The 19,025-nt window shown below is 48.5% G+C and overlaps 1 protein-coding gene across 3 annotated transcripts in view; it reads left to right on the top strand.

The window, feature by feature from the left end:
* The window catches only part of ARHGAP6 (Rho GTPase activating protein 6), a 451,443-nt gene that overhangs the window by 213,790 nt on the left and 218,628 nt on the right, over positions 1–19,025 (top strand). The window contains exon 1 of one of the 3 annotated variants that reach the window (XM_047844197.1): positions 4,619–5,256. The exons of 1 other annotated variant lie outside the window; for it this stretch is intronic. In XM_047844197.1, the coding sequence (XP_047700153.1) occupies positions 5,212–5,256 (45 nt within the window). In that variant the 5' untranslated portion in view covers positions 4,619–5,211. Of the gene's footprint in view, positions 1–4,618; positions 5,257–13,080; positions 13,331–19,025 lie in introns of those variants that run through there. One more of the 3 variants, XM_047844199.1, reaches the window with a different exon arrangement.

Here is a 19,025-nt window from a genome sequence, read left to right as displayed (position 1 = left end):
AGGGAATCCTACCACTGGCGACAACATGGATGGACCTTGGACCTTGAGGGCATTATGTTAAGTGAAATAAGTCAAGAAAGACGAATGCTATATGATATCACTTATATGTGGAATCTAAAAAAGAAAACCCCCCAAATTCATAAAAACAGAGTGGAATGGTGCTTGCCTGGGGTGGTACAAACTTCCAGTTATAAGATGAATAAGTTCTGGGCATCTAGTGTACTATATTGTATACTGGAAAGTTCCTAAGAGATAGATCTTAAAATGTTCTCACCACACGCACAAAATATGGTGACTATGTGTGTCAAATTATCTCATGGTACACTTTAAACTTACACAATGTCATATGTCAGTTGTAGCTCAATAAAGCTGGTGGGGGAGTGGGGAATTATTGGTCCCCAGATGCCAACAGTGTTAGGGTTGAGAAACCCTGCTATAAAAGGGAAGCTGAGAAGTAAAGTCCATAAAATATAGGGCAGTGTCTGTCACTGGGATCCGGGGAAGGTGTTACAATGTCGCCGCGGGACATGGGGCTCTCTGGGACACCCGCAGTCTCTATCTGTTGACCTCAGTGATGGTTATGACGGGCATATGTTTTGCAATAATTCATTAAGCTGCACATTATATATTATCAATTGTTTATTTTAGAATTTGAAAAATATTCTAGCAGGTGGATTGACAGGACAATAGAATGAAAGAGTGTAGGCATTGGGTTGTAGGGAAGAGGCCCCCACCCAAAAGGATCTTAGAGCTACTCTGTGGCAGGGCTGGGCCTCCTGGCTGGGCCTTGTCGTCCTATCCTAAATAGGTTTTAGTGCTCAGATGTGCCCTCAGCTCCTCCTAAACTCTGAGGTTGCATTTGCTTCCATGGTCAATTCATGGTAAAGTTTTCCTGAAAAAGCAATCACCCCTGGGCTGGCACTAAATGTGGAAAATGTCGACTCAGCTTATAGGCAGGCAGAGTAAATGCAAACAAAGATTTGTATTTCAGGGTCCTGGTGGCAAGGGCAGCCTTCAGTCCTGGAAATGCTGTAACATTTGGGGGCAGGGAGATGAGGAAATTCCACTGTGAGCGTGACACATTTTTTCTTCAAAATGATGCTGTTAGAGGAACTCCTAGAGATTATTTTTGCGTCCTCTCTGGGGGAAATGATAAACATCAGAGAAATTTATTACTTTTTGAAAGAGTGACTAATCAAAAGAGAACATTAGCCAAGCAGGCTCTTAATCTAATGAGGGAATGGGATGAACTTCAGCCTTCTCTGGGGGAGATTTCACGTTCTCCCTTACAGCTCCCTCTGTCACCCAACAGGCAAAACTTGAATTTCAAAGCCACCTGCCATGTTAACATATAGTTTAAATGACCTAGAACAATACCTGCAAATTGTATGTGCTTAAAAATATTTATTGAATGGGACGCCTGGGTGGTTCAGTCAGTTAAGCGTCCGACTTCGGCTCAGGTCATGCTCTCACGGTTCATGAGTTCAAGCCCCACATCGGGATCTGTGCTGAGAGCTCAGAGCCTGGAGCCTGCTTCAGATTCCGTGTCTCCCCCTCTCTCTGCCCCTCCCCCACTCGTGCTCTGTCACTCTCTGCCTCTCAAAAATAAAGAAACATAATAAAAAAATTAAAAAAATATTTATTAAATCTAAGTGACCGAGTGAATAAATAAACAACATGGGAAGGATAATTAGGAGTAGAGATGTGCAAATAAGACATTTTGATTAGAGCGCTGTTTAAAATATACCTTGAAATATACTCAGATAGAAATAATGTGTGGAATTCAAATGGTTTCAGATTGAATAGAACTTCCAGAGTTCTGCCCAATCTCCTAGGTCCCTTCTTGAGTCTTTTTTTTTTTTTTTTTTTGGTGTGTGTGTTTTTAAAAAGTTTATTTATTTATTTTGAGAGAAAGACAGAAAAAGAGAGCGAGCAGGGGAGGGGCAGAGAGAGAAACCCAAGCAGGCTCCGCACTATCAATGCAGAGCCTGACATGGGGCTCAAACCCACAAACTGTGAGATCATGACCTGAGCCGAAGAGGTGGACGCTTAACTGACTGAGCCACCCAGGCGTCCCCCTTCTTGAGTCTTGAACGAGTGGACTGAGAATTGAAAAGGTGTAGGATTCACACTGAAGGGAATTCAAGAGTCTTGCAGCATGAATCGATCATTTCATTTCTTAAAATGCTTTGTCTTATCTCCCCAGACCTTTCAAACACAGGAAAACAGTCCTATTGCACTTAAGAATTTAACTCTGACTTAGCAATGGCAATGTAGCAAGAAATATTCTTTGCAGGCAAACGTCATTCCTAGAATGTAAGTACACAGTTTGGGAATGACGGATTATTTCTGGCTTAGGATAATGTTGTTTAGTGACAATACATTTTTCAAAGGTGGCACACAAACAGAGTAAGGTGACTCAACACGGAGGCGGCTTATTCAGGGGTAATGATCAAAGGGCTATGGTTAATAAGGTTTTTTAAATCCAGGGACCCACCGTGTGTGTGTGTGTGTGTGTGTGTGTGTGTGTGTGTGTGTGTGTGTGTTTCCTTATATATACAATGAAACAGTTTCTGTAGGGAAAGGGATTTGTAGCTCTGGAGGTTTAATGGCAGGTATGACAGAGAAAGAAATCCCAAAGCTGGTGAGTTCATCTTTCTACATAGACCACAGTGAAGCAAAGGTCCCTGAATTGGTCCTGGGTGCATTCTCTGAAAGATGCCACATGGTGAAGCTTATGCTAATTCTTTGCCTTCTTCTAAGGGTCTTTGATGACATAGCTCTAAAGGGTGCTTTCAGCAGCAGAGCAGAGTGAAAGCGAAGGGGGGACTTTAGCATGTCATTTGTCCAGCTCTGCCTGGATGTGTCAGGGAGCAGGGAGGGCCTCCAAGGTGAATGGGCTCTGTGCTCCCACCTCGCAGAGGGAAAGGGCGTGCTGGCGGGGGGGCTGGGGTGAATGGTGAAATTGACCTCTTAAGACTGGCAGCACCCTGGTGACATGTTCCTGTTTGAGGCAGGGGACATTTTTCTGTTATTGCAGGATAAAATATACATAGTGAAGGGTGTACATTACACAAGTCTGAACTGTACTGCTCAATTGAATTTTTATATGTGGGTGCACTTGGGTCACTGTCATACACATCAAGATACAGAACATTTCCAGTGTCCCCAAAGGTTCCCTTGTACCCCCTTTCCAGTCAGTTGCAGCTCCCTATCTTGGTAATCGCTGTTCTGGCTTCTATCACCATAGGTCACACTTGCCTATTTCAATTCAACATTTGAATCTCAATTCTGCAACAAATAGGTAGAATCATACCTTGTGTCCTATTTTGTGTGTGATTTCTCTCTCTCTCTCTCAACGTTTGTGGGAAGAATCCACATCATTCTACGCATCGGTATTACTTTCCTTTCACTGCTGAGTAATACCCTCGTATGGATAGACCACCGATGGCTCATCACGCAGCATGTACGTGAGGAGGCCACGGGCACCCATTTTTCTATGTATCTAGGAGTGCAGCTCCTGGATCAGAGGGCAGGCGTATAATCAGCTTTAGTAGACATAATCTTAGAGTTTTCCAGAAAGATGAACTGTTCAAGGGATTGTCTAGCAGTAGATTCCTCAGGATACCAGTACCCCTGGCTTTACCCTCCCAGTTTTTTTCACTGTCCATCTTGACAATTCTGTTGCCGGTTGTTTTCAAAATATTATATAGTAATGTCGTGTTAGTTGGGTAGTCCATCCAACTAAATTGTAAGGGCTCCAACATGGGGGACACATCTCGTTTCCCTTCTCCCCACCCCTTCTGCCTACACAGAGCAGGGGAAGGGCCACTCAGCAAGTCCAGTACGGTGGGACCCTGAAGAACTGAGACGAGCCGCCCACGAGCCCACCCTCCACTGGATTTCTAGCCCTCTTGGGCTTGGGTTGATTGATTTCACTGGGTCTGGAGTTTCCACTCGGCCCCGGCCCCTGCCTCTGTCTGGACTTCGCTTGTGGGAAGCCGCACAGGAGTCCCAGAGTGCCAGGCCCCCGGGGAGGGCCCTCAGCGCCCTCATCCAGGATGTTCTAAAGTGCACGCTTCCACGAGGAATTGTAGAGCAGAGGCCAGTTTTCGGTGGTGTTGTGAACCTCCAATGCGTGCTAAAAATCACCTGGTCCATCTGGCAGCGTTTGCCAGGAGTGTGCGTTTCTTCTGTTTCCGAATTCTCGCTGCGTCCTTTTCCGAATTGCACCTAAGAACTGAGACATAGCGGAGCTCCGGGCACTGCCCTCACCCCCAACTAAGGTTCAGCCTGGCACTGACACCAGTCCTGGCCTTCCAGAAGATTCTTCAGGACTCCCGCTTCCAGCGGGGTTCCCCGGACGTGCCCGGGTCCTGCAAACCCTCCGGGACTCAGTTTACCCAAATAGGCGCGGTCAGGCCAGCATCCAGCCCAGCCTTCCTCCAGTCCGCAGTTCCCCCGCGCAGCATTACTTGCCCCCCCCCCCCCCCCCCCGGGTGCCTGACTCTCCCCAAGGAGGGCTTTGCAAACACCGAAACTCCGCCCTCGCCGGAGCGGTTCCGAATCGCCTTCCAGCGTCAGGCCCACACCCCTTTCAAAGTTAGCGAAAGTCGCTCTTTCTTGGAAACCCAAGCTCGCCCTCTCGCTGGCGTGGAGGCTTTAGCAGCCCCAGCCCTGGCAGCCCGGGTCCCACGGGCCTGGCAGGGGCGGAGTGGCGGGAGGTGGGAGCGCCGGCCGCCCCGACACCTGTCGTGGGCGCGCTAGGTCGCTGCAGCCCCCAACAGCTGGCGGCGGCGGCAGCGACAGGAGCCCTCCAGGAGCGGAAGGAATTAAGCGCCCGCCCATCCCATCTGACTCGGCCTCTCCCCTCTCCTCCTCCCCCTCCTCCTCCTCCCCCTCCTCTTCTTCCTCCTCCTCCTCTCCGTCCTCCTCCCCTCCTCCTCCCCCTCCTCCCCTCCTTCCCTTCCTCCTCCTCCCCGTCCTCCTCCTCCTCCTTCGCCTTCCCCTTTGCTGCTGCCGCCACCTCCACCCGGTCCCTGTCGGCTTCCCGGCGGGACGCTGGTGCCTGCGGGCTTTGCACGGCGCTCGGGGCAGAGAACGGGGCTCGCGTCCGGGGGCTGCCCCGGGATGGCGGTGAAATAGGGGGACCTCGGAGAGGCGCCGCGACCCCAGGCTGCGCTCGGGGGCCCGCCACTCCTCGCTGGCGACATGGGGGACCCGGTATACCGCGAGAAACCGCAGCTGCACTACGCGGTGAGTGTCCCGGCGCGCGCAGAGGCGACAGGGGGCGCCACTCGGCCGGCCTGGGAAGGGACAGAGCGGGGTTGATGGATCCGTGTCTCCCCGGAGGTCCTCTCTCGGGGTTAGGGGCTGCAGGGTGTCGCGTCCGTCACCCCCAAGCGTCACCTGCATAGAAACTCGGCTGCACCTTAGAATGGGAGCCCCCACCCCGGAAGCCCGCGTTCCTTTGCCCCGCGCGGTGGGCACCGCGTTCGGGGCCAGAAGCCGGGCCGGGCTGCAGCCTCGCTGGCCAGGGCTGAGAAATGGGGCTCCTGGGGCCGAGCCCACGTCCGCCCATTCAGCCTTCCAGCAGATATGCTGCAAGAGCGAGAATAGAACTGGACGGGAAGCAGGGCTGCTCCCTGATCGGGGCGTGTAGCGAGCCGAGCTGACTCTCCGGAGAAAATGCTGCGGGGCACTTTCGGGTGCAGCCCGTTTGCTTCTGGGGAAAAAAGGGTGTGCATTTCCCTCAGAGTCTGTAGCAGAACGGAGTTTGTAATCATTATCTGGTTAATACAGCAGGATGCGAGGGGGTCTGCCAGTGGCGCCTCTCCCCCCTGTTGAGTCTAATTCGCAACAAATACTTATTGGGGACCTACTGTGCGCTAGGCACTGCGCTGGGCACCGGGGGCCTCAGGGCACAACAGACTAAAAGCTCGTGGGCTTTTTCCCCCTTTAAAGAAGGAGTCGAGGTTTCCAGGTTAATGACCGACTGACCAAATCCAGATTCTAGAGGGGGTTTATTTTTGAGAAAGAGAAAAGAGAGTGTTTCTGAGGAACCAGTACTACTGAAGAAGGTTCTGATTGCTGCCTGCTTGAAGCAGGCAGACAGCTGTGTTAGCTTACTCGGGTCTTCCGACATTTAGTTTCCAATTGTGACTTGTGATGTTTTGAGACGGACCATTGGGACTGTTCTGCCATCTGCTACTTTACTGAGCTTTCCTTGACATGATTTCCACTGCTGAGATTGTACATGCTGCTTTCAAATTGGAGAGAGGCAGGCAAAAAGTTAAGACAAGAATCATCAGTATTTATAATCAGGCTGACAGATATCTATCTGGAATTCCTGTCCTCTAAAATGCACTCGTCACATTAAAAAAAACCCATATATATATATATTTAAAGAAAGGAGTGCAGGTGGACAGGAGGGACAGGTACAGAGGTTCTGGGTCCTCCATCAGCTAGGGGACTATTGGGCTAAACTTGAAGCTCTGCCCTTTAACTTTGCTGGGCTGGGGTGGGGCGGGGGAAGAGGGCCTGAATTAGAAAATTATTAAGGTCCCTACCAGGCAAACATTCTAGGAAGCTTATGATGGCTTTCTCTGTTTTTGCCAGTTACTTGCCTTGAAATGCCAAGGGAGACACTAGTAAGTTACTAACCCTCGTTCATTTTTTTGGAGACACTAGCAGCTCAGTGGTTTTCCTTTTAAAGTCATATTAAGGTTCATCCATTTTCGGCAGAGGTTCCTTTACACTGAAGGATCTGGAGTCTGCTCCTTATGCTGATGCCCTTTGATTTTCAGTCTGAGGTCCCTATGCCACTTACAAGGTAGAGGAGGAAAGGTGAGAACTGGTTCCTTAAAAAAAAAAATCTATTCAGGGCCACCTGGGTGGTTCAGTTGGTTAAGCATCCGACTCTTGATTTTGACTCAGGTCATGATCCCGGGGTTTGTGGGTTCAAGCCCCATGTCGGGCTCTGTGCTGACATTGCAGAGCCTGCTTGGGATTCTCTGCCTCCCTCTCTCTCTGCCCCTCCCTCCCCCCCCTCAAAAATAAATAAACTTAAAAAAATCTATTCATTCTATGAATGATTATTGCCTCAATTATGCAAATGCATCCCACAACAATTTAAAAATTATTTTCATTCAGTTGTTTCATTCTGCTAAAAGCAGGAACTTAGAGTCAAGCTAATGCTAACATCTCGTGCGCTCTGAAGATTTGCTGATGAGACAGCCCTTTATTCTAGCGCAGATCCCCACATGCATATTTTCTGATTTAGGACTATAAAAAAGAAGATTCCAGAGGGAATTTGTTGGCTTTCAGGTTGGAAGAAGTCACCCAGCTCCTCTGAAGTTTTTCGTGCTTACTTCAGGGAGCTGTACCAGTCACAAGTCAAAAGGATGTTCTTTATTAAGTGTGACCCATCGCTTTCCATATTAACAATACCCTCTATGGCTTAATATCTCTTCTAGCACTGCTCCTTTCGTCCGCTGCCCCCATAGTGGTTTAGGTTAATTTCAAAAGCTTGTTTTGCCTTTTAGCACAAATGTTCCACTTGCTTCGCTCCACATGGTTCTGCCCCACTGGGTATTGTCCTGGGGCTTGGAGGCTTTTTTTTTTTTTTCTTCTTTTCTGGCCTTTGTCTTCCTGAAAAAGAATTACCCTCTGTGTGTTCTCAGTACCTCTTGCCTACTCTGAGATATCATCCACACGGCAAGCATTTAATGTTCTCCCTTCAGTGCTTCTTCGTCCGTCCGGGGTGAGACTGCCTGCAAGAAACCGGTGGTTCACATTCTGTTCACTCGCCAAACATTTGTAGAGTGCCTATTGTGTGCCAGCTATTTGGCCAGCCTTCCAAAGAGATGATGAAATAGTGAGAATGTTAAGAGTTGCTGTGGACTCTTCACTCCTCCTTTTCAATGGTGATAATGGTCACAAGGAGAGAAACCCAAACACTTGAGTAGACAAGAGCATCCTACATTTATATGGTGTTACGCTTTTCCAAAGCATAGCCCACATTCAGTTTACGGTGGCTCCATCCTGCCAGCCGGGTGCCGTCCTTGATGCCTTTTGGCGACTGGACCAGATTTGCATTTTGAAGCGCCTGCTTTGGGCCCAGGATGGAGGGGAGCGCGAGGAGGAGCCGGAGTGGATCCTGGTATTTGGGCCAGAGAGAGATGAGAGAGGGATGGCCTACATAGGATGGCAGCTGGACCGGAGGTGGAAAGCAGTTCGCATATTGGAGAGACACTTAGGACATCGGACCAGCCAGTCATGACAACAATCCCCTCGTTATTATTGTCTTTATACAAGTCGCAAAGTGTTGGGACACAGTCTGTGTCAAATCCAGCTGGTGGCTTAGACAGGTTCTCTATTTTGTGGCTGCAGAAATCCAAGCCTAGAGCGGTGGGGGTCAAGGTGGCACAGGGGTAGCTGGTGACAGAATGGAGTGCTCTGCACAAGTGCCCTGATACCGTAGAGCCCTTCTGACTCATTTAGGCAGTTGAGATGGATGAGCCGAGTCGTCCTTCCCCCTCCCCGTTCTGTCACCATAATAAACCGACAATCAAATATTGTACCTTCAGGGACTTTATGTGACCGTCCACACTGGGGAATTGCATGACCAAATAACTCTTTCATTGGGCGGATAACAGATACAGACAAAAGCCAAGTTTTAAGGTGTCTGTCGAGTTCAGTGCCATGTCTTTATGTCTTTCTCAGTGTTTCCCAGCCTCAGCAAAATGAACATTTTTGGACAGGATAATTTTTTGTGGTGGGGGCTGTCCTGTGCACTGTAGGATGTTTAGCAGCATCCTTGGCCCCTACCTATTAAATGCCAGTAGCATAGCACCCCCTCCCCAGTTGTGACAACCAAAAATGTCTCCAGATATTGCCAGATGTCCCCTGGGGGACAAAGTCGCTCCCACTTGAGAGCCACTGGTGCGTGTGATTTTCGTGCGTGTTTTTAAGAAGAGGTGACAATTGGGGCGCCTGGGTGGCGCAGTTGGTTAAGCTTCCAACTTCGGCTCAGGTCGTGATCTTATGGTTCACAAGTTCGAGCCCCACGTGGAAGTCTGTGCTGACAGCTCAGAGCCAGGAGCCTGCTTCAGATTCTGGGTCTCCCTCTCTCTCTGCCCCTCCTCCATTCATTCTCGTTCTCTCGCTCTCAAAATAAACAAAACAGTAAAAAATTTAAAAAAATAAAAGAAGAGGTGACAATTACTGTGTAGTAAGAAGATCTGAAAAGACATGGTACATATGATGAATATTATATATACTGTTCAGCGAACATGCAGAACTTCGGAGAGAGGCCGATGCAGAGGCTCAGAGAGAGGCTCAACACAGCACAAGTGCTGGGGACAGAGTAATGGGTCACTCGCTCCTTTTCAGCGATCACGGCCTTAACGGTGTCCTCCTGCTTTTGGTGACCCCCCCCCCCCCCCCGGAGTTAGGTGGCGCGGCCTGGGTTAAAGATGACGTTAGCCTACCTTCCCCAACAATCCTCATATGCTTTCTTCCATTAACCACAAACAAAATACTACAAACCTTGCCTGTCTGCCAAGATCATGCAGCACAGGTCGAATTTCATGCCAAGTCATACAATCAAGTATGGTGACTCCTTCAGTAGAATTACTGGGCCGAGCCTTAGTTTTCGAACAGATGATCAGAGGCACTTAGGAGAAGCCCACGAGTACTTTTATCCGAAACAACCCCCTGGAGGCACACACTTACTTTCATCCCCCTTCTGTGAAAGGGTAACAGGAAGAAAGTTTCATGATGCCTCCGGCTAACATAAATCTATGTATGGGGTGACACGTGTTCTGTTCACTGCAGAGTGACAGGAAGCAGGGGCATTAGACTCTGACCCGGGACCGATGCCTGTGGAGCCCAGCTGTCAATGTGCAGCCATGTCCGTCCCGTGGACCGGTCTACTTCTGAACTCCACTGTGGCTGACCTCACTTCCTGTTTGGTGCGGTCGCCCCACCGTCTCTGCTCTCGACCACAGCCTCAGCGTTCAATGCTGACTGTTCCCTGGCTCTAGTTCACCCCCCCCCCCCCTTGAGGAAGCCAGTGGAAGGGCTGACCTGCCTACCCTGGGAGGGGGCCTCTCTTTACCACAAATGGTTCAGGTCTTCACAGCAAAGTTTCCAAATGTGCTCTCTAGGAACATTTGGTTTCCAACGACTTTGAAGCCAGTGAGTTCACTTAATAATTCAGTGGCGCTGATGAGGGGACACTCTTTGGCGATTCTCAAGTCACCCCGAGCTGGGCACCATTGCAGGGCTGAGCTGATACGAATCGGTTATCGCCCATCAGCGCCGCTGGTGTAGACATCTTAGGAAATTGCGCAGGAGGGCACTGGGCCGCCGCACGGCCCGGAATTCACTTCTGTAGCTGTCAGCTTGTCGCCTGTCTCCTCACAAAGGCAAACGTCTCGCACGTTACAAATAAATGGGAGATTATTGCATCCCCTTAATTAACAGCTCGTCTCATTGTGGCTACCTTTTCCACCCCCACCGCCACCCGTCATCTTAGGAAGCCACGTCTCCCACCCTTTAAGCCACTTCCTACTGCGCGTCTGCCAACCGTCGGAAAACAAATAGTACTCTTTGCCTAGTCCTTTCTGACTAGAGGGTTCTATCATTTACTCTTCCCGTTCCCCACGTTGTGATGACCCTGGACCACATGCACTTGAGTCTCACCTTGGTTGTGATGCTATCGTCTAGTCATATGCCGTCTTCAGTGGCTTTCCGATTTCTCTCCGGCTCCTCGCCTGCGGCACTCTCGGCCTTCCCCGCCCCACTAAGTGGCTGCCCGCTCCGGGAGCTGCCCACGCCAGAACACCCCGGGGTCAGCCCCGCCAGGTCTGTTTCACAGCACTCTCCAAATTCATCCTCTCCTTTCCATCTCTGCTGCTGTCATGTAAACCGAAGCACCGGTCGTCCACGCCAAGACAACACGGTGACCCTATAGTCGGATCATGGGACCAGTGAGATCTTTTAAAAAGCAAATGAAGTTGTGACATTTCAGTGAGCAAAGCTCACCAGTTGGTTTCAATTACGCTTAGCCTGATCTCTTCCTCCTTGACCTTGGCCTTCCGAGTCCTCCTCCACGACCCTCCCTCACCTTACCCCTGCCCAGCCACATTAGTGTCCCTTCTGTTCCTCACATGTGACCAGCTTGTTCTCACCTGAGGCGTCTCCCCGTGCTGTCCCTTCTGCCTGGGATGCTCTTTGTGTGGCAGGCTTTTATGGTGCCCTCCGAATTGCAGAAGAAAATGTCACCTTCCCTGACGGCTCTTTCCAAAGTGCTTCTGACCCCACTCAATCACCCCTGATTCTGTCACACTAGCTGCCGCCTTTGTGTTCACTCCCTGTTTCAGGGCAGGGACGCAGTCATTCTTTTCCCACGATGGCCCCACTGCCTCGGGTGGGCCCGGCACAGGGTAGGCACCCAATAACTATCCGGGAGTGCATGATGCCCTTGGTAATCTCGGGCCTTATTTTGTAAACATTTCCTGGCTTTTCTCCTCGTCAGACTTTAGCTGACTTCTTGATTTATTCGGGTCTAACAGCCTTGTCTAAATACCCCTATTCTGATTTCACTGAAAGACCAGTTTATTAAATCTGTTAGTTGGTCCCAGGTCTAAAATTAGAAATCATAATCTCTGAACTCTCAGAAAGCCTCCGTGCACGGACATTGGATCTGTGACTGTATGTGAGTGAGGAGCTAAGGCCCACCTCTGTCCAGTAAGCACTCACTGAGGATGTGATAGGGACAGACCTGCTCTGGGGAAAATGCAAAAGGAAGGAGGAGGGAGATGGCTCCCTCTAGCTGAGAGAAAGAGAGAGAGAGAGAGAGAGAGAGGCAAAGGAGGGAGAGAGAGAATCCCGAGCGGGCTCCGTGCTGTCAGCGCAGAGCCCAATGCGGGGCTCGAACTCACAAACCATGGGATCATGACTTGAGCTGAAACCAAGAGTTGGGCACTTAACCGACTGAGCCACCCAGGCGCCCCCCCCCCACCCCGCCTCTCACCCCAGCTTTTCATTCTCAGTCCCATCCAGGTTGGAAGTCTACCCGAGCAGCCCAGCTGGCAGGTAGTTGGTGATCTGTCCAGCTTGCCGTTGACAGGGACTGCAGAGCCCTTTCTTAAGTCCTGGCCACGTCACTGAACGTTAATTAGCACAGCCCGTTTCAGACTGTAAGCTCCAAAATGATGGGAGTAAAATTCTTGTAAAATTTTGGACAAAAATCCACAGTGTTTACAAACGAATGCAGTGAATTTAATATCCTTTAATGTAGCTTCTTAGGTTTTCTGGTTCTAACCTTATTTTCCAAAGATCAACCTTTCTGATTTCTTTCATTTTGAAATACATTCTGAATACTTAAAAACTTGAAAGATGAAGACCAAATAAAACAACAAGGACTCCCAGCAATCATTACATGGTACCGCTTTCTCGGTCTTTATAGTCACGGCTTCGATGCAAGTAAGGGCTACTTCTCGGTTTGGATGAGTTCTGCACAAAGTATAAGACTAATCTGTTCATTCAAATATGATCATCGTTACTGAAGGCTCTTTCCTTTAAAGACGTTATGGCCCTTGGAAATGAAAACCGCTCAGGATTTTCTCCCCTCTTCTCTGGTTATTTGACACATCCTTCGAACTCTTCCAACTTAAGTATTTTGTAGAGTATGATTTGAGCGTGTGGAGTGTCGGCTAAATTAGATTTCTGAAATGAAGTTTTCAGAAGAATTTGGAGTTGTGGCTTTGGGGAAGGGTTGCCATGGGAACAGCAGAAGACGTTCAGATGAATAAACTTTAAAAATATTTTTGAATGACCCCTTTCTGCAGCTGACTGAAATATCTGGGAAAGAAACGTATAAGTCAGTCCAAGTAAAATAAAGAGGCTAAAAGTTGCTCGCCGGCATGTGGGGCACCTCTGCTCTGCATCCGCGGAGCTCCCCCATGCCAGGTGGGTGCCGCCCCGCCCGGGGCAGGGCTTCCTCTGGATTCCTCACTTGGCCGTGTCGCTGCCGTTGTAATTAGATCCACAGGGTAATAATGGTTTAGCCAGAAAACGGAATGTCGAGTTTGCTGGAAGGATTGGAAAATATTATTTTTGTTAAGTATTTATTTATGCGTATGACCTTCGACAGTCCCATTCTGATGTCACTTTGATGGCCTGAGCAACATGTAAAGCATAGCCTTAACGTCGATCGCAAAAGATGAGGCATTCTCCCGCCTTAGCTGCTGACCGACAGCAGGTAGAAGGTGGAACACTCAGAAAGCCTTAACTTCGGGAACGAACCATCCCTGACGCGCCGGTAAGTGTCAGGGAGCCCAGGAGGGGTGGTGCAGCCTGAAGCCTTAGCAACGTGGGGAGGCTGTTACCACACGGGCACAGGGAGGGGCCGGTGTTACCAGAACGCGGTGACTTCCAACCCCAGGCAAAGCGACCCTGGAAATGTACCCCGAGAGGACTGCAGTGAGGGCAGAATGTGGTCCCCTGAGATGAGGCTCCCAGGACTCGGGCCAGCCCGGGGAAGGGCGGAAGTTTTTGTTTTGTTTTGGCAGAAGCGGGGGAAAGTTTGCAAACACGAAACACCTCCTATGCGTGTTCGGTTTTCTTTAGGGCTTACTTACATTATGAACTACCCTAAATCCCGGAGGATGTAGGAGATGTTCAGATTGCTTAGAATGTCTCTTTTCTCTCCCCTGTGGGTTCTTGCAACGAGCACAGTTAAGCTAGTAATGTGTTATGCCAGCTCCATCCGTATGTGATGTGCACGTCTTTGAAAAATATTCATATTTCCAGCCTATTCAACAGTGACTTTTCACTTATTATACCATGATATGTTTTACACATGTATTGTAATGAATTGCACCTTGAGGAGTCCCATGCTTCATTCAAACATGCTTTGGTCTAAATTTATGACTATAAATTTTAACTCTAATGGGGTTTCCCCCCCCCCCCCCGCCCTTTAGAATAGTCTCATGTTATTGATTTCCCAAACAATGAAAAAGGAAGCATCCTTAACCTTCTGCCTCTACACAAAATAACTTCCGTGAAAAGTTATTCTCACTTGCATCTCCGTTGGTGAAGGAGTGGTTGCGAGTGAGGACTGCAGTGTAAACACCCTGTTAACTCCGAGGAACGTGGCAGAGAGAAAACTCCCGTTTCAACCTGGACTGCAGAAAGTGCCTCTCATTCCTGAGTTAGTTCCCTCTCGAGGCCTCCTCCTACCCACTTTCGTAATGTCCATCTTGCTTGTAATTGCTTCTTTAAACACCATATTCGCTACAGAACTGAAAAATCCAAAGGGGCAGAGGCCAGAGCCGGGGGCGTAGCTGGACTCCATGTCCGTGGCCGCGTGTGGCCTGTACCTGACGCTTCGTGTGTGCTTGAATGCCAGCAAAATTAATTAATAGCTTAGAGCTCTTAGAAATAATTAGGCAGACTGACAGTAAAAATACCAGCCGATATTTATTGAGTGCTTTCCACGAGCCCTCGACATCCTACGTTATTTAGTTCTCAAAAGAAGCCTGTGAGGTAGGTCCTAATATCACCTCTGTTGAAAAGGTGAGGAAACGGAGGCGCTGCGTTTGGATGTTTCCAGGTCGTAGGGGGACCTGGCAGTAGGGGGTCTAGGATTGGAATCCTTGTCTGTTTGCCGAGTTTCAGTGCTTGGCCCACCACACAGTGGCCGATGGTTAAAAGGGAAGTGGTTTGAGATGATACCTTGGAGATGAGGCTTGTAAAACTTTCATTTTGTAGTAATCGTAGACTCAAAGGAAGTTGCAAAAATACCACCGAAAGATCCCGGCTATCCTTTGCCCGGCGTCCCTCGGTGATAGCTTCTTACGTGACGATAGTACAGTATCAAAACCAGGACGCTGACACTGGTACGGCGCTATGAACGTGTCTGCAGACCCTGTTGACGTCCGACAGGTGTTTTATATGCATTTCCTTGTGTACGCGCGCGCGTGAGCAGTTCCATGCCGTTCCCCCCCCACCCCCCGCGTATAGATTGGCATATCTGCCACCACATTCAAGACCCAGAACTGTCCCACTGCCACAAAAGAACTCCTTCACGCCGCCCCTTTGAAGGCTCTCCCTTACTCCCTCCCCCCATCTCTAATCCAGGCCCCCACTCACCTGTTCTCCGTAAAACGACCCCTTTTTTTTTTTTTAATGTTTATTTATTTTTGGGACAGAGAGAGACGGAGCATGAATGGGGGAGGGTCATAGAGAGAGGGAGACACATAATCTGAAGTAGGCTCCAGGCCCTGAGCTGTCAGCACAGAGCCCGACGCGGGGCTCGAACTCACGGACCGTGAGATCATGACCTGAGCCGAAGTCGGCCGCTTAACCGACTGAGCCACCCAGGCGCCCCAAACGACCCCTTGTAAGTGACTCCGTCTGTCCTTCCAGCACAATGGCAGCATACCTGTCGTCGCTCATCATTTTTGCCGAAAACATCCAGAAACGTAACGGGAGAAAGTAAGGTGAACTGATAATGGGATCAGAGAGGATTTTTGTATCCTTGTTGTTAGTAACACACACAATCACAAATCAAGAACATCCCGTTTGGTATTTTTAGCTGAGTGTTGTGGTAATTTTATAAGCCCCGCTCGTGTGTTTTCTCTCGCCGAGTGCTTTTGATGGAAACACCACAGACTTTTTTAGCTTCTGCGTGGCTGCTCCACGCTCCCTCTCTGCATGGCTGTTCCGATGGAGCATCCATTTCAGGAACGGCAGCCGTGCGGCTGAACTTGCAGCAGCCCAGAAAAGGGACATGGGAGCTGGCGCTCTGCCCTCCCAAAGTATTTATGAGCAAGGATAGACATAAGTCCCGCATGTGTTTGCGGGAGCCACACTCTGGGCGGCACAGGCTTATGTAAACCCTGGCATTTGTGATACACATGCATTTTTATTCATTCATTTCAAAGGGAGTGGCAGTTCATAGACCTCCCTTGGGGAGAAGTTTGAACCTTATCAAGATTAGCTGTTTCAAAAAAAAAAAAAAAACCAAAACAAAACAAAACCTTAATAGCTGTTTTTATTCAGGATGGCCGCGGAGTGAAACCTTATCATCGGGACACAGTTAGAAAGACTTCCTGCATTTCTTTGGTTCCCACTACTTAAAAAAAGGTGTAAAACGCGCTGATGCTGTCTGAGTCTGCAAACATAGGCATGCTCTTATTGGCTACTTGAATGATTGCAAACTTTTACTGTATGATTTGCCTGGATCTTTATTAGAAATGGAGTAGGCCAGGGGCGCCTGGGTGGCGCAGTCGGTTAAGTGTCCGACTTCGGCCAGGTCACGATCTCGCGGTCCGTGAGTTCGAGCCCCGCATCAGGCTCTGGGCTGATGGCTCAGAGCCTGGAGCCTGTTTCCGATTCTGTGTCTCCCTCTCTCTCTGCCCCTCCCCCGTTCATGCTCTGTCTCTCTCTGTCCCAAAAATAAATAAAAAACGTTGAAAAAAAATTAAAAAAAAAAAAGAAATGGAGTAGGCCAACTTACTGCTTTCCATTAGGTAGGCAGATAATGCCATCATTGCCCTGTAGGCACGTCATGTCACCATGGGGGGGCGCTAAGGAGAACCTGGATTTGAAGAAATGGGGGCCCTCTGTGAGATTTCTGCACTGGAGGACACTTTTTAATTTTGGCTGTCTTAAAAAGAAATGAAATCCCGAACTCCTGGCGTGTGGATGCATACAGACACGCGAAATGGTGCTTCACTCTATGATTCTGTCGTCTGAAACGTGGACTCGGCTCTTTGTCCTGGTTAGCTGTTGCTACACTAATAATGCGACATGACAAACTACTTGGAAATTCAGTCCCGTAAGACAGCCATCACTTGTTGCCGTGCATCTGTGGGCCCACTGGGGCTGGCTTAATTTGGGCAGAGCTCAGCTGCTTGACCCGAGGCCAATCTGCTCGTCCCGCAGGGCTTGATTTCTCAGTTGGTTCTGTTCCATGTGGCGTTTATTCTGGGGCCGGGGTCAGTGCGGCAGCAGCCACCTGCCAAAGTGCGGAGGCACAACAGGACAGCGGGAACTAAGGATTCTTAATGCACGGGTGGGACTCTGGCACAGGCTCATGTCTGCCTACCTGCCGTTGGCCGAGGCGAGTCACATGTCCAAGCCTGATGTCAGAGGATAGGGAAATAACGCTTCCTCCTTGATGGGGCCCTGGGAAGTTTGTGAGTGCAGAGAGGGGTGAGAAACGGGGGCAAATCATTTACCTGACCACAGCATGCAATCAGATTCTTCTGGAAATACTGATGTTTTCAAGAAGGTGCAAATCGATCCATCTCATTTTTTCCCCCATTTGGTCAATGAGCTCTTTCTGTCATGGATATCAACATGTATTTCCTTAGACCTAATTAGACAACAAAGGCAAGATGGCGGGGCCTCCCCACTGACAACCGTCCCCACAAATCTGCATCGATTGGATAGAGACTGAACAGAGATCAAGGGACTATTATAGAAATAGAATGAATAGTATCAACATTTAAACAGAATCATCACCGTCTTCCCCGGTTTCCTTGTGCTTCGCGGCCCTGGCTCCTCAACCCAACAAAAGGAAAACATTCCGAATGACCTCCCAGGAGATTTTTTTAATCTGCTGGGATATACTGGTGTCACTTCAAAAAGATTTATAAATTTAGCTCCTGTTTTAAAACCTAGAAGAATTGTAGATGAGGTCGTTTCTAATTGGAAGAAAAGTATATTTAATCCTTTGGTTCAAACAAATCAGAGCCGGCCTTTGGAAATTAGATGGTTAATTTGATCAATTTCGACATGTAAATGGATAAGCTAAATTAAAAATAATGCACACACGCAAAATCTCCTCTCTGAAGTTTAAAACCTTTGCCCTGTCTTCTTCCACTGTATCAATTGTTTGAACAGTTGCCAAATCCTGGTGGTTTTCTCCCCCCACCCCCAAGTTTGCTCTGTAGTTGATCTCACCTAGTAGAGCACCTGCTAGATTTCAGTCATTCGGTTGTCTAAATCAGGGGTCAGCAAACCATGGCCCATGGACCAAATCCAGACTGCCGCCTGCTTTTTTACAGCCTACAAGCTAAGAATAAACATTACATTTTTAAACACTGGGGAAAAAAAAAATCAAAAGAAGCCTGTTTCATAACATGTGAAAATTATATGCAATACAAATTTTAGCATCCATAAATCCAGTTTTATTGGAAACAGCCACACCCATCATTTATATATTGACTATGGCTGCTTTCACGCTATGACGCCACAGTTGAGTGATTGCAATGGACTGGATGGCGTGAGACACCTAAACTATTTACTGTCTGGCCATTTACTGAAAAAGTTTGTGGATCTCTGGTCTAAAATTATGCTGCGTGTTACCACAGACCCTGTAGATAGGTCTAGTGCTACGTACGAACACAGGCAGCAGAAAGGAGATGCACATCGTTTGAGTAGAAGGGAATTCTGGGAACATGCAGATAAGGGCAAAATACCATTGAACATTCATTTATTTGGCAGTAGGTGTGGAGAACTGGGTATGTGTCCAGCACTAAAGGAAAATTTCGAAAAGATAATACCTAGTTTCTACTCTCAGGCTTCCTTTGGATAAAAAGTAAGATGCATCCACACATAGGTCATAGTGTCTGAAACCTATCTGCCTTGTCTAATTCTCTAAGTCACCAGAAAACCCTTTGGAATTTTTAAGTTGAGCCTAATATCTTTTTTTTTTTTTTTTTTTTTGGAATAGCTTCTTTTGTAAATATTCTAGGCAGAATAATTTTCATGAGCATTCCTATTCTTACCAGTTGACAGTTGAGAATTGAACTCTGAAAAATGGCATTTTCTCATTGGTTGAAAAATGCTGGTTCCTCTTGTTTTGCATTTGCGATGTTTACATTAGTATATCCCGAACTCCCTCAGAGGAAAGAATGTAAAGGGCCTCCAAGGGCTGACCCTTAAAACACCACTGCCCTGTTCATTAAACTCTGTAGCGCTTGCTGCATGCTTAGCTACAAGAG

Source organism: Prionailurus viverrinus, chromosome X (genome assembly GCF_022837055.1).
Source record: "Prionailurus viverrinus isolate Anna chromosome X, UM_Priviv_1.0, whole genome shotgun sequence".
Classification (NCBI taxonomy): Eukaryota; Metazoa; Chordata; class Mammalia; order Carnivora; family Felidae; genus Prionailurus; species Prionailurus viverrinus.
The sequence above is the reverse complement of the archived record's forward strand: the minus strand, read 5'-3'. Positions and strand labels throughout refer to the sequence as shown.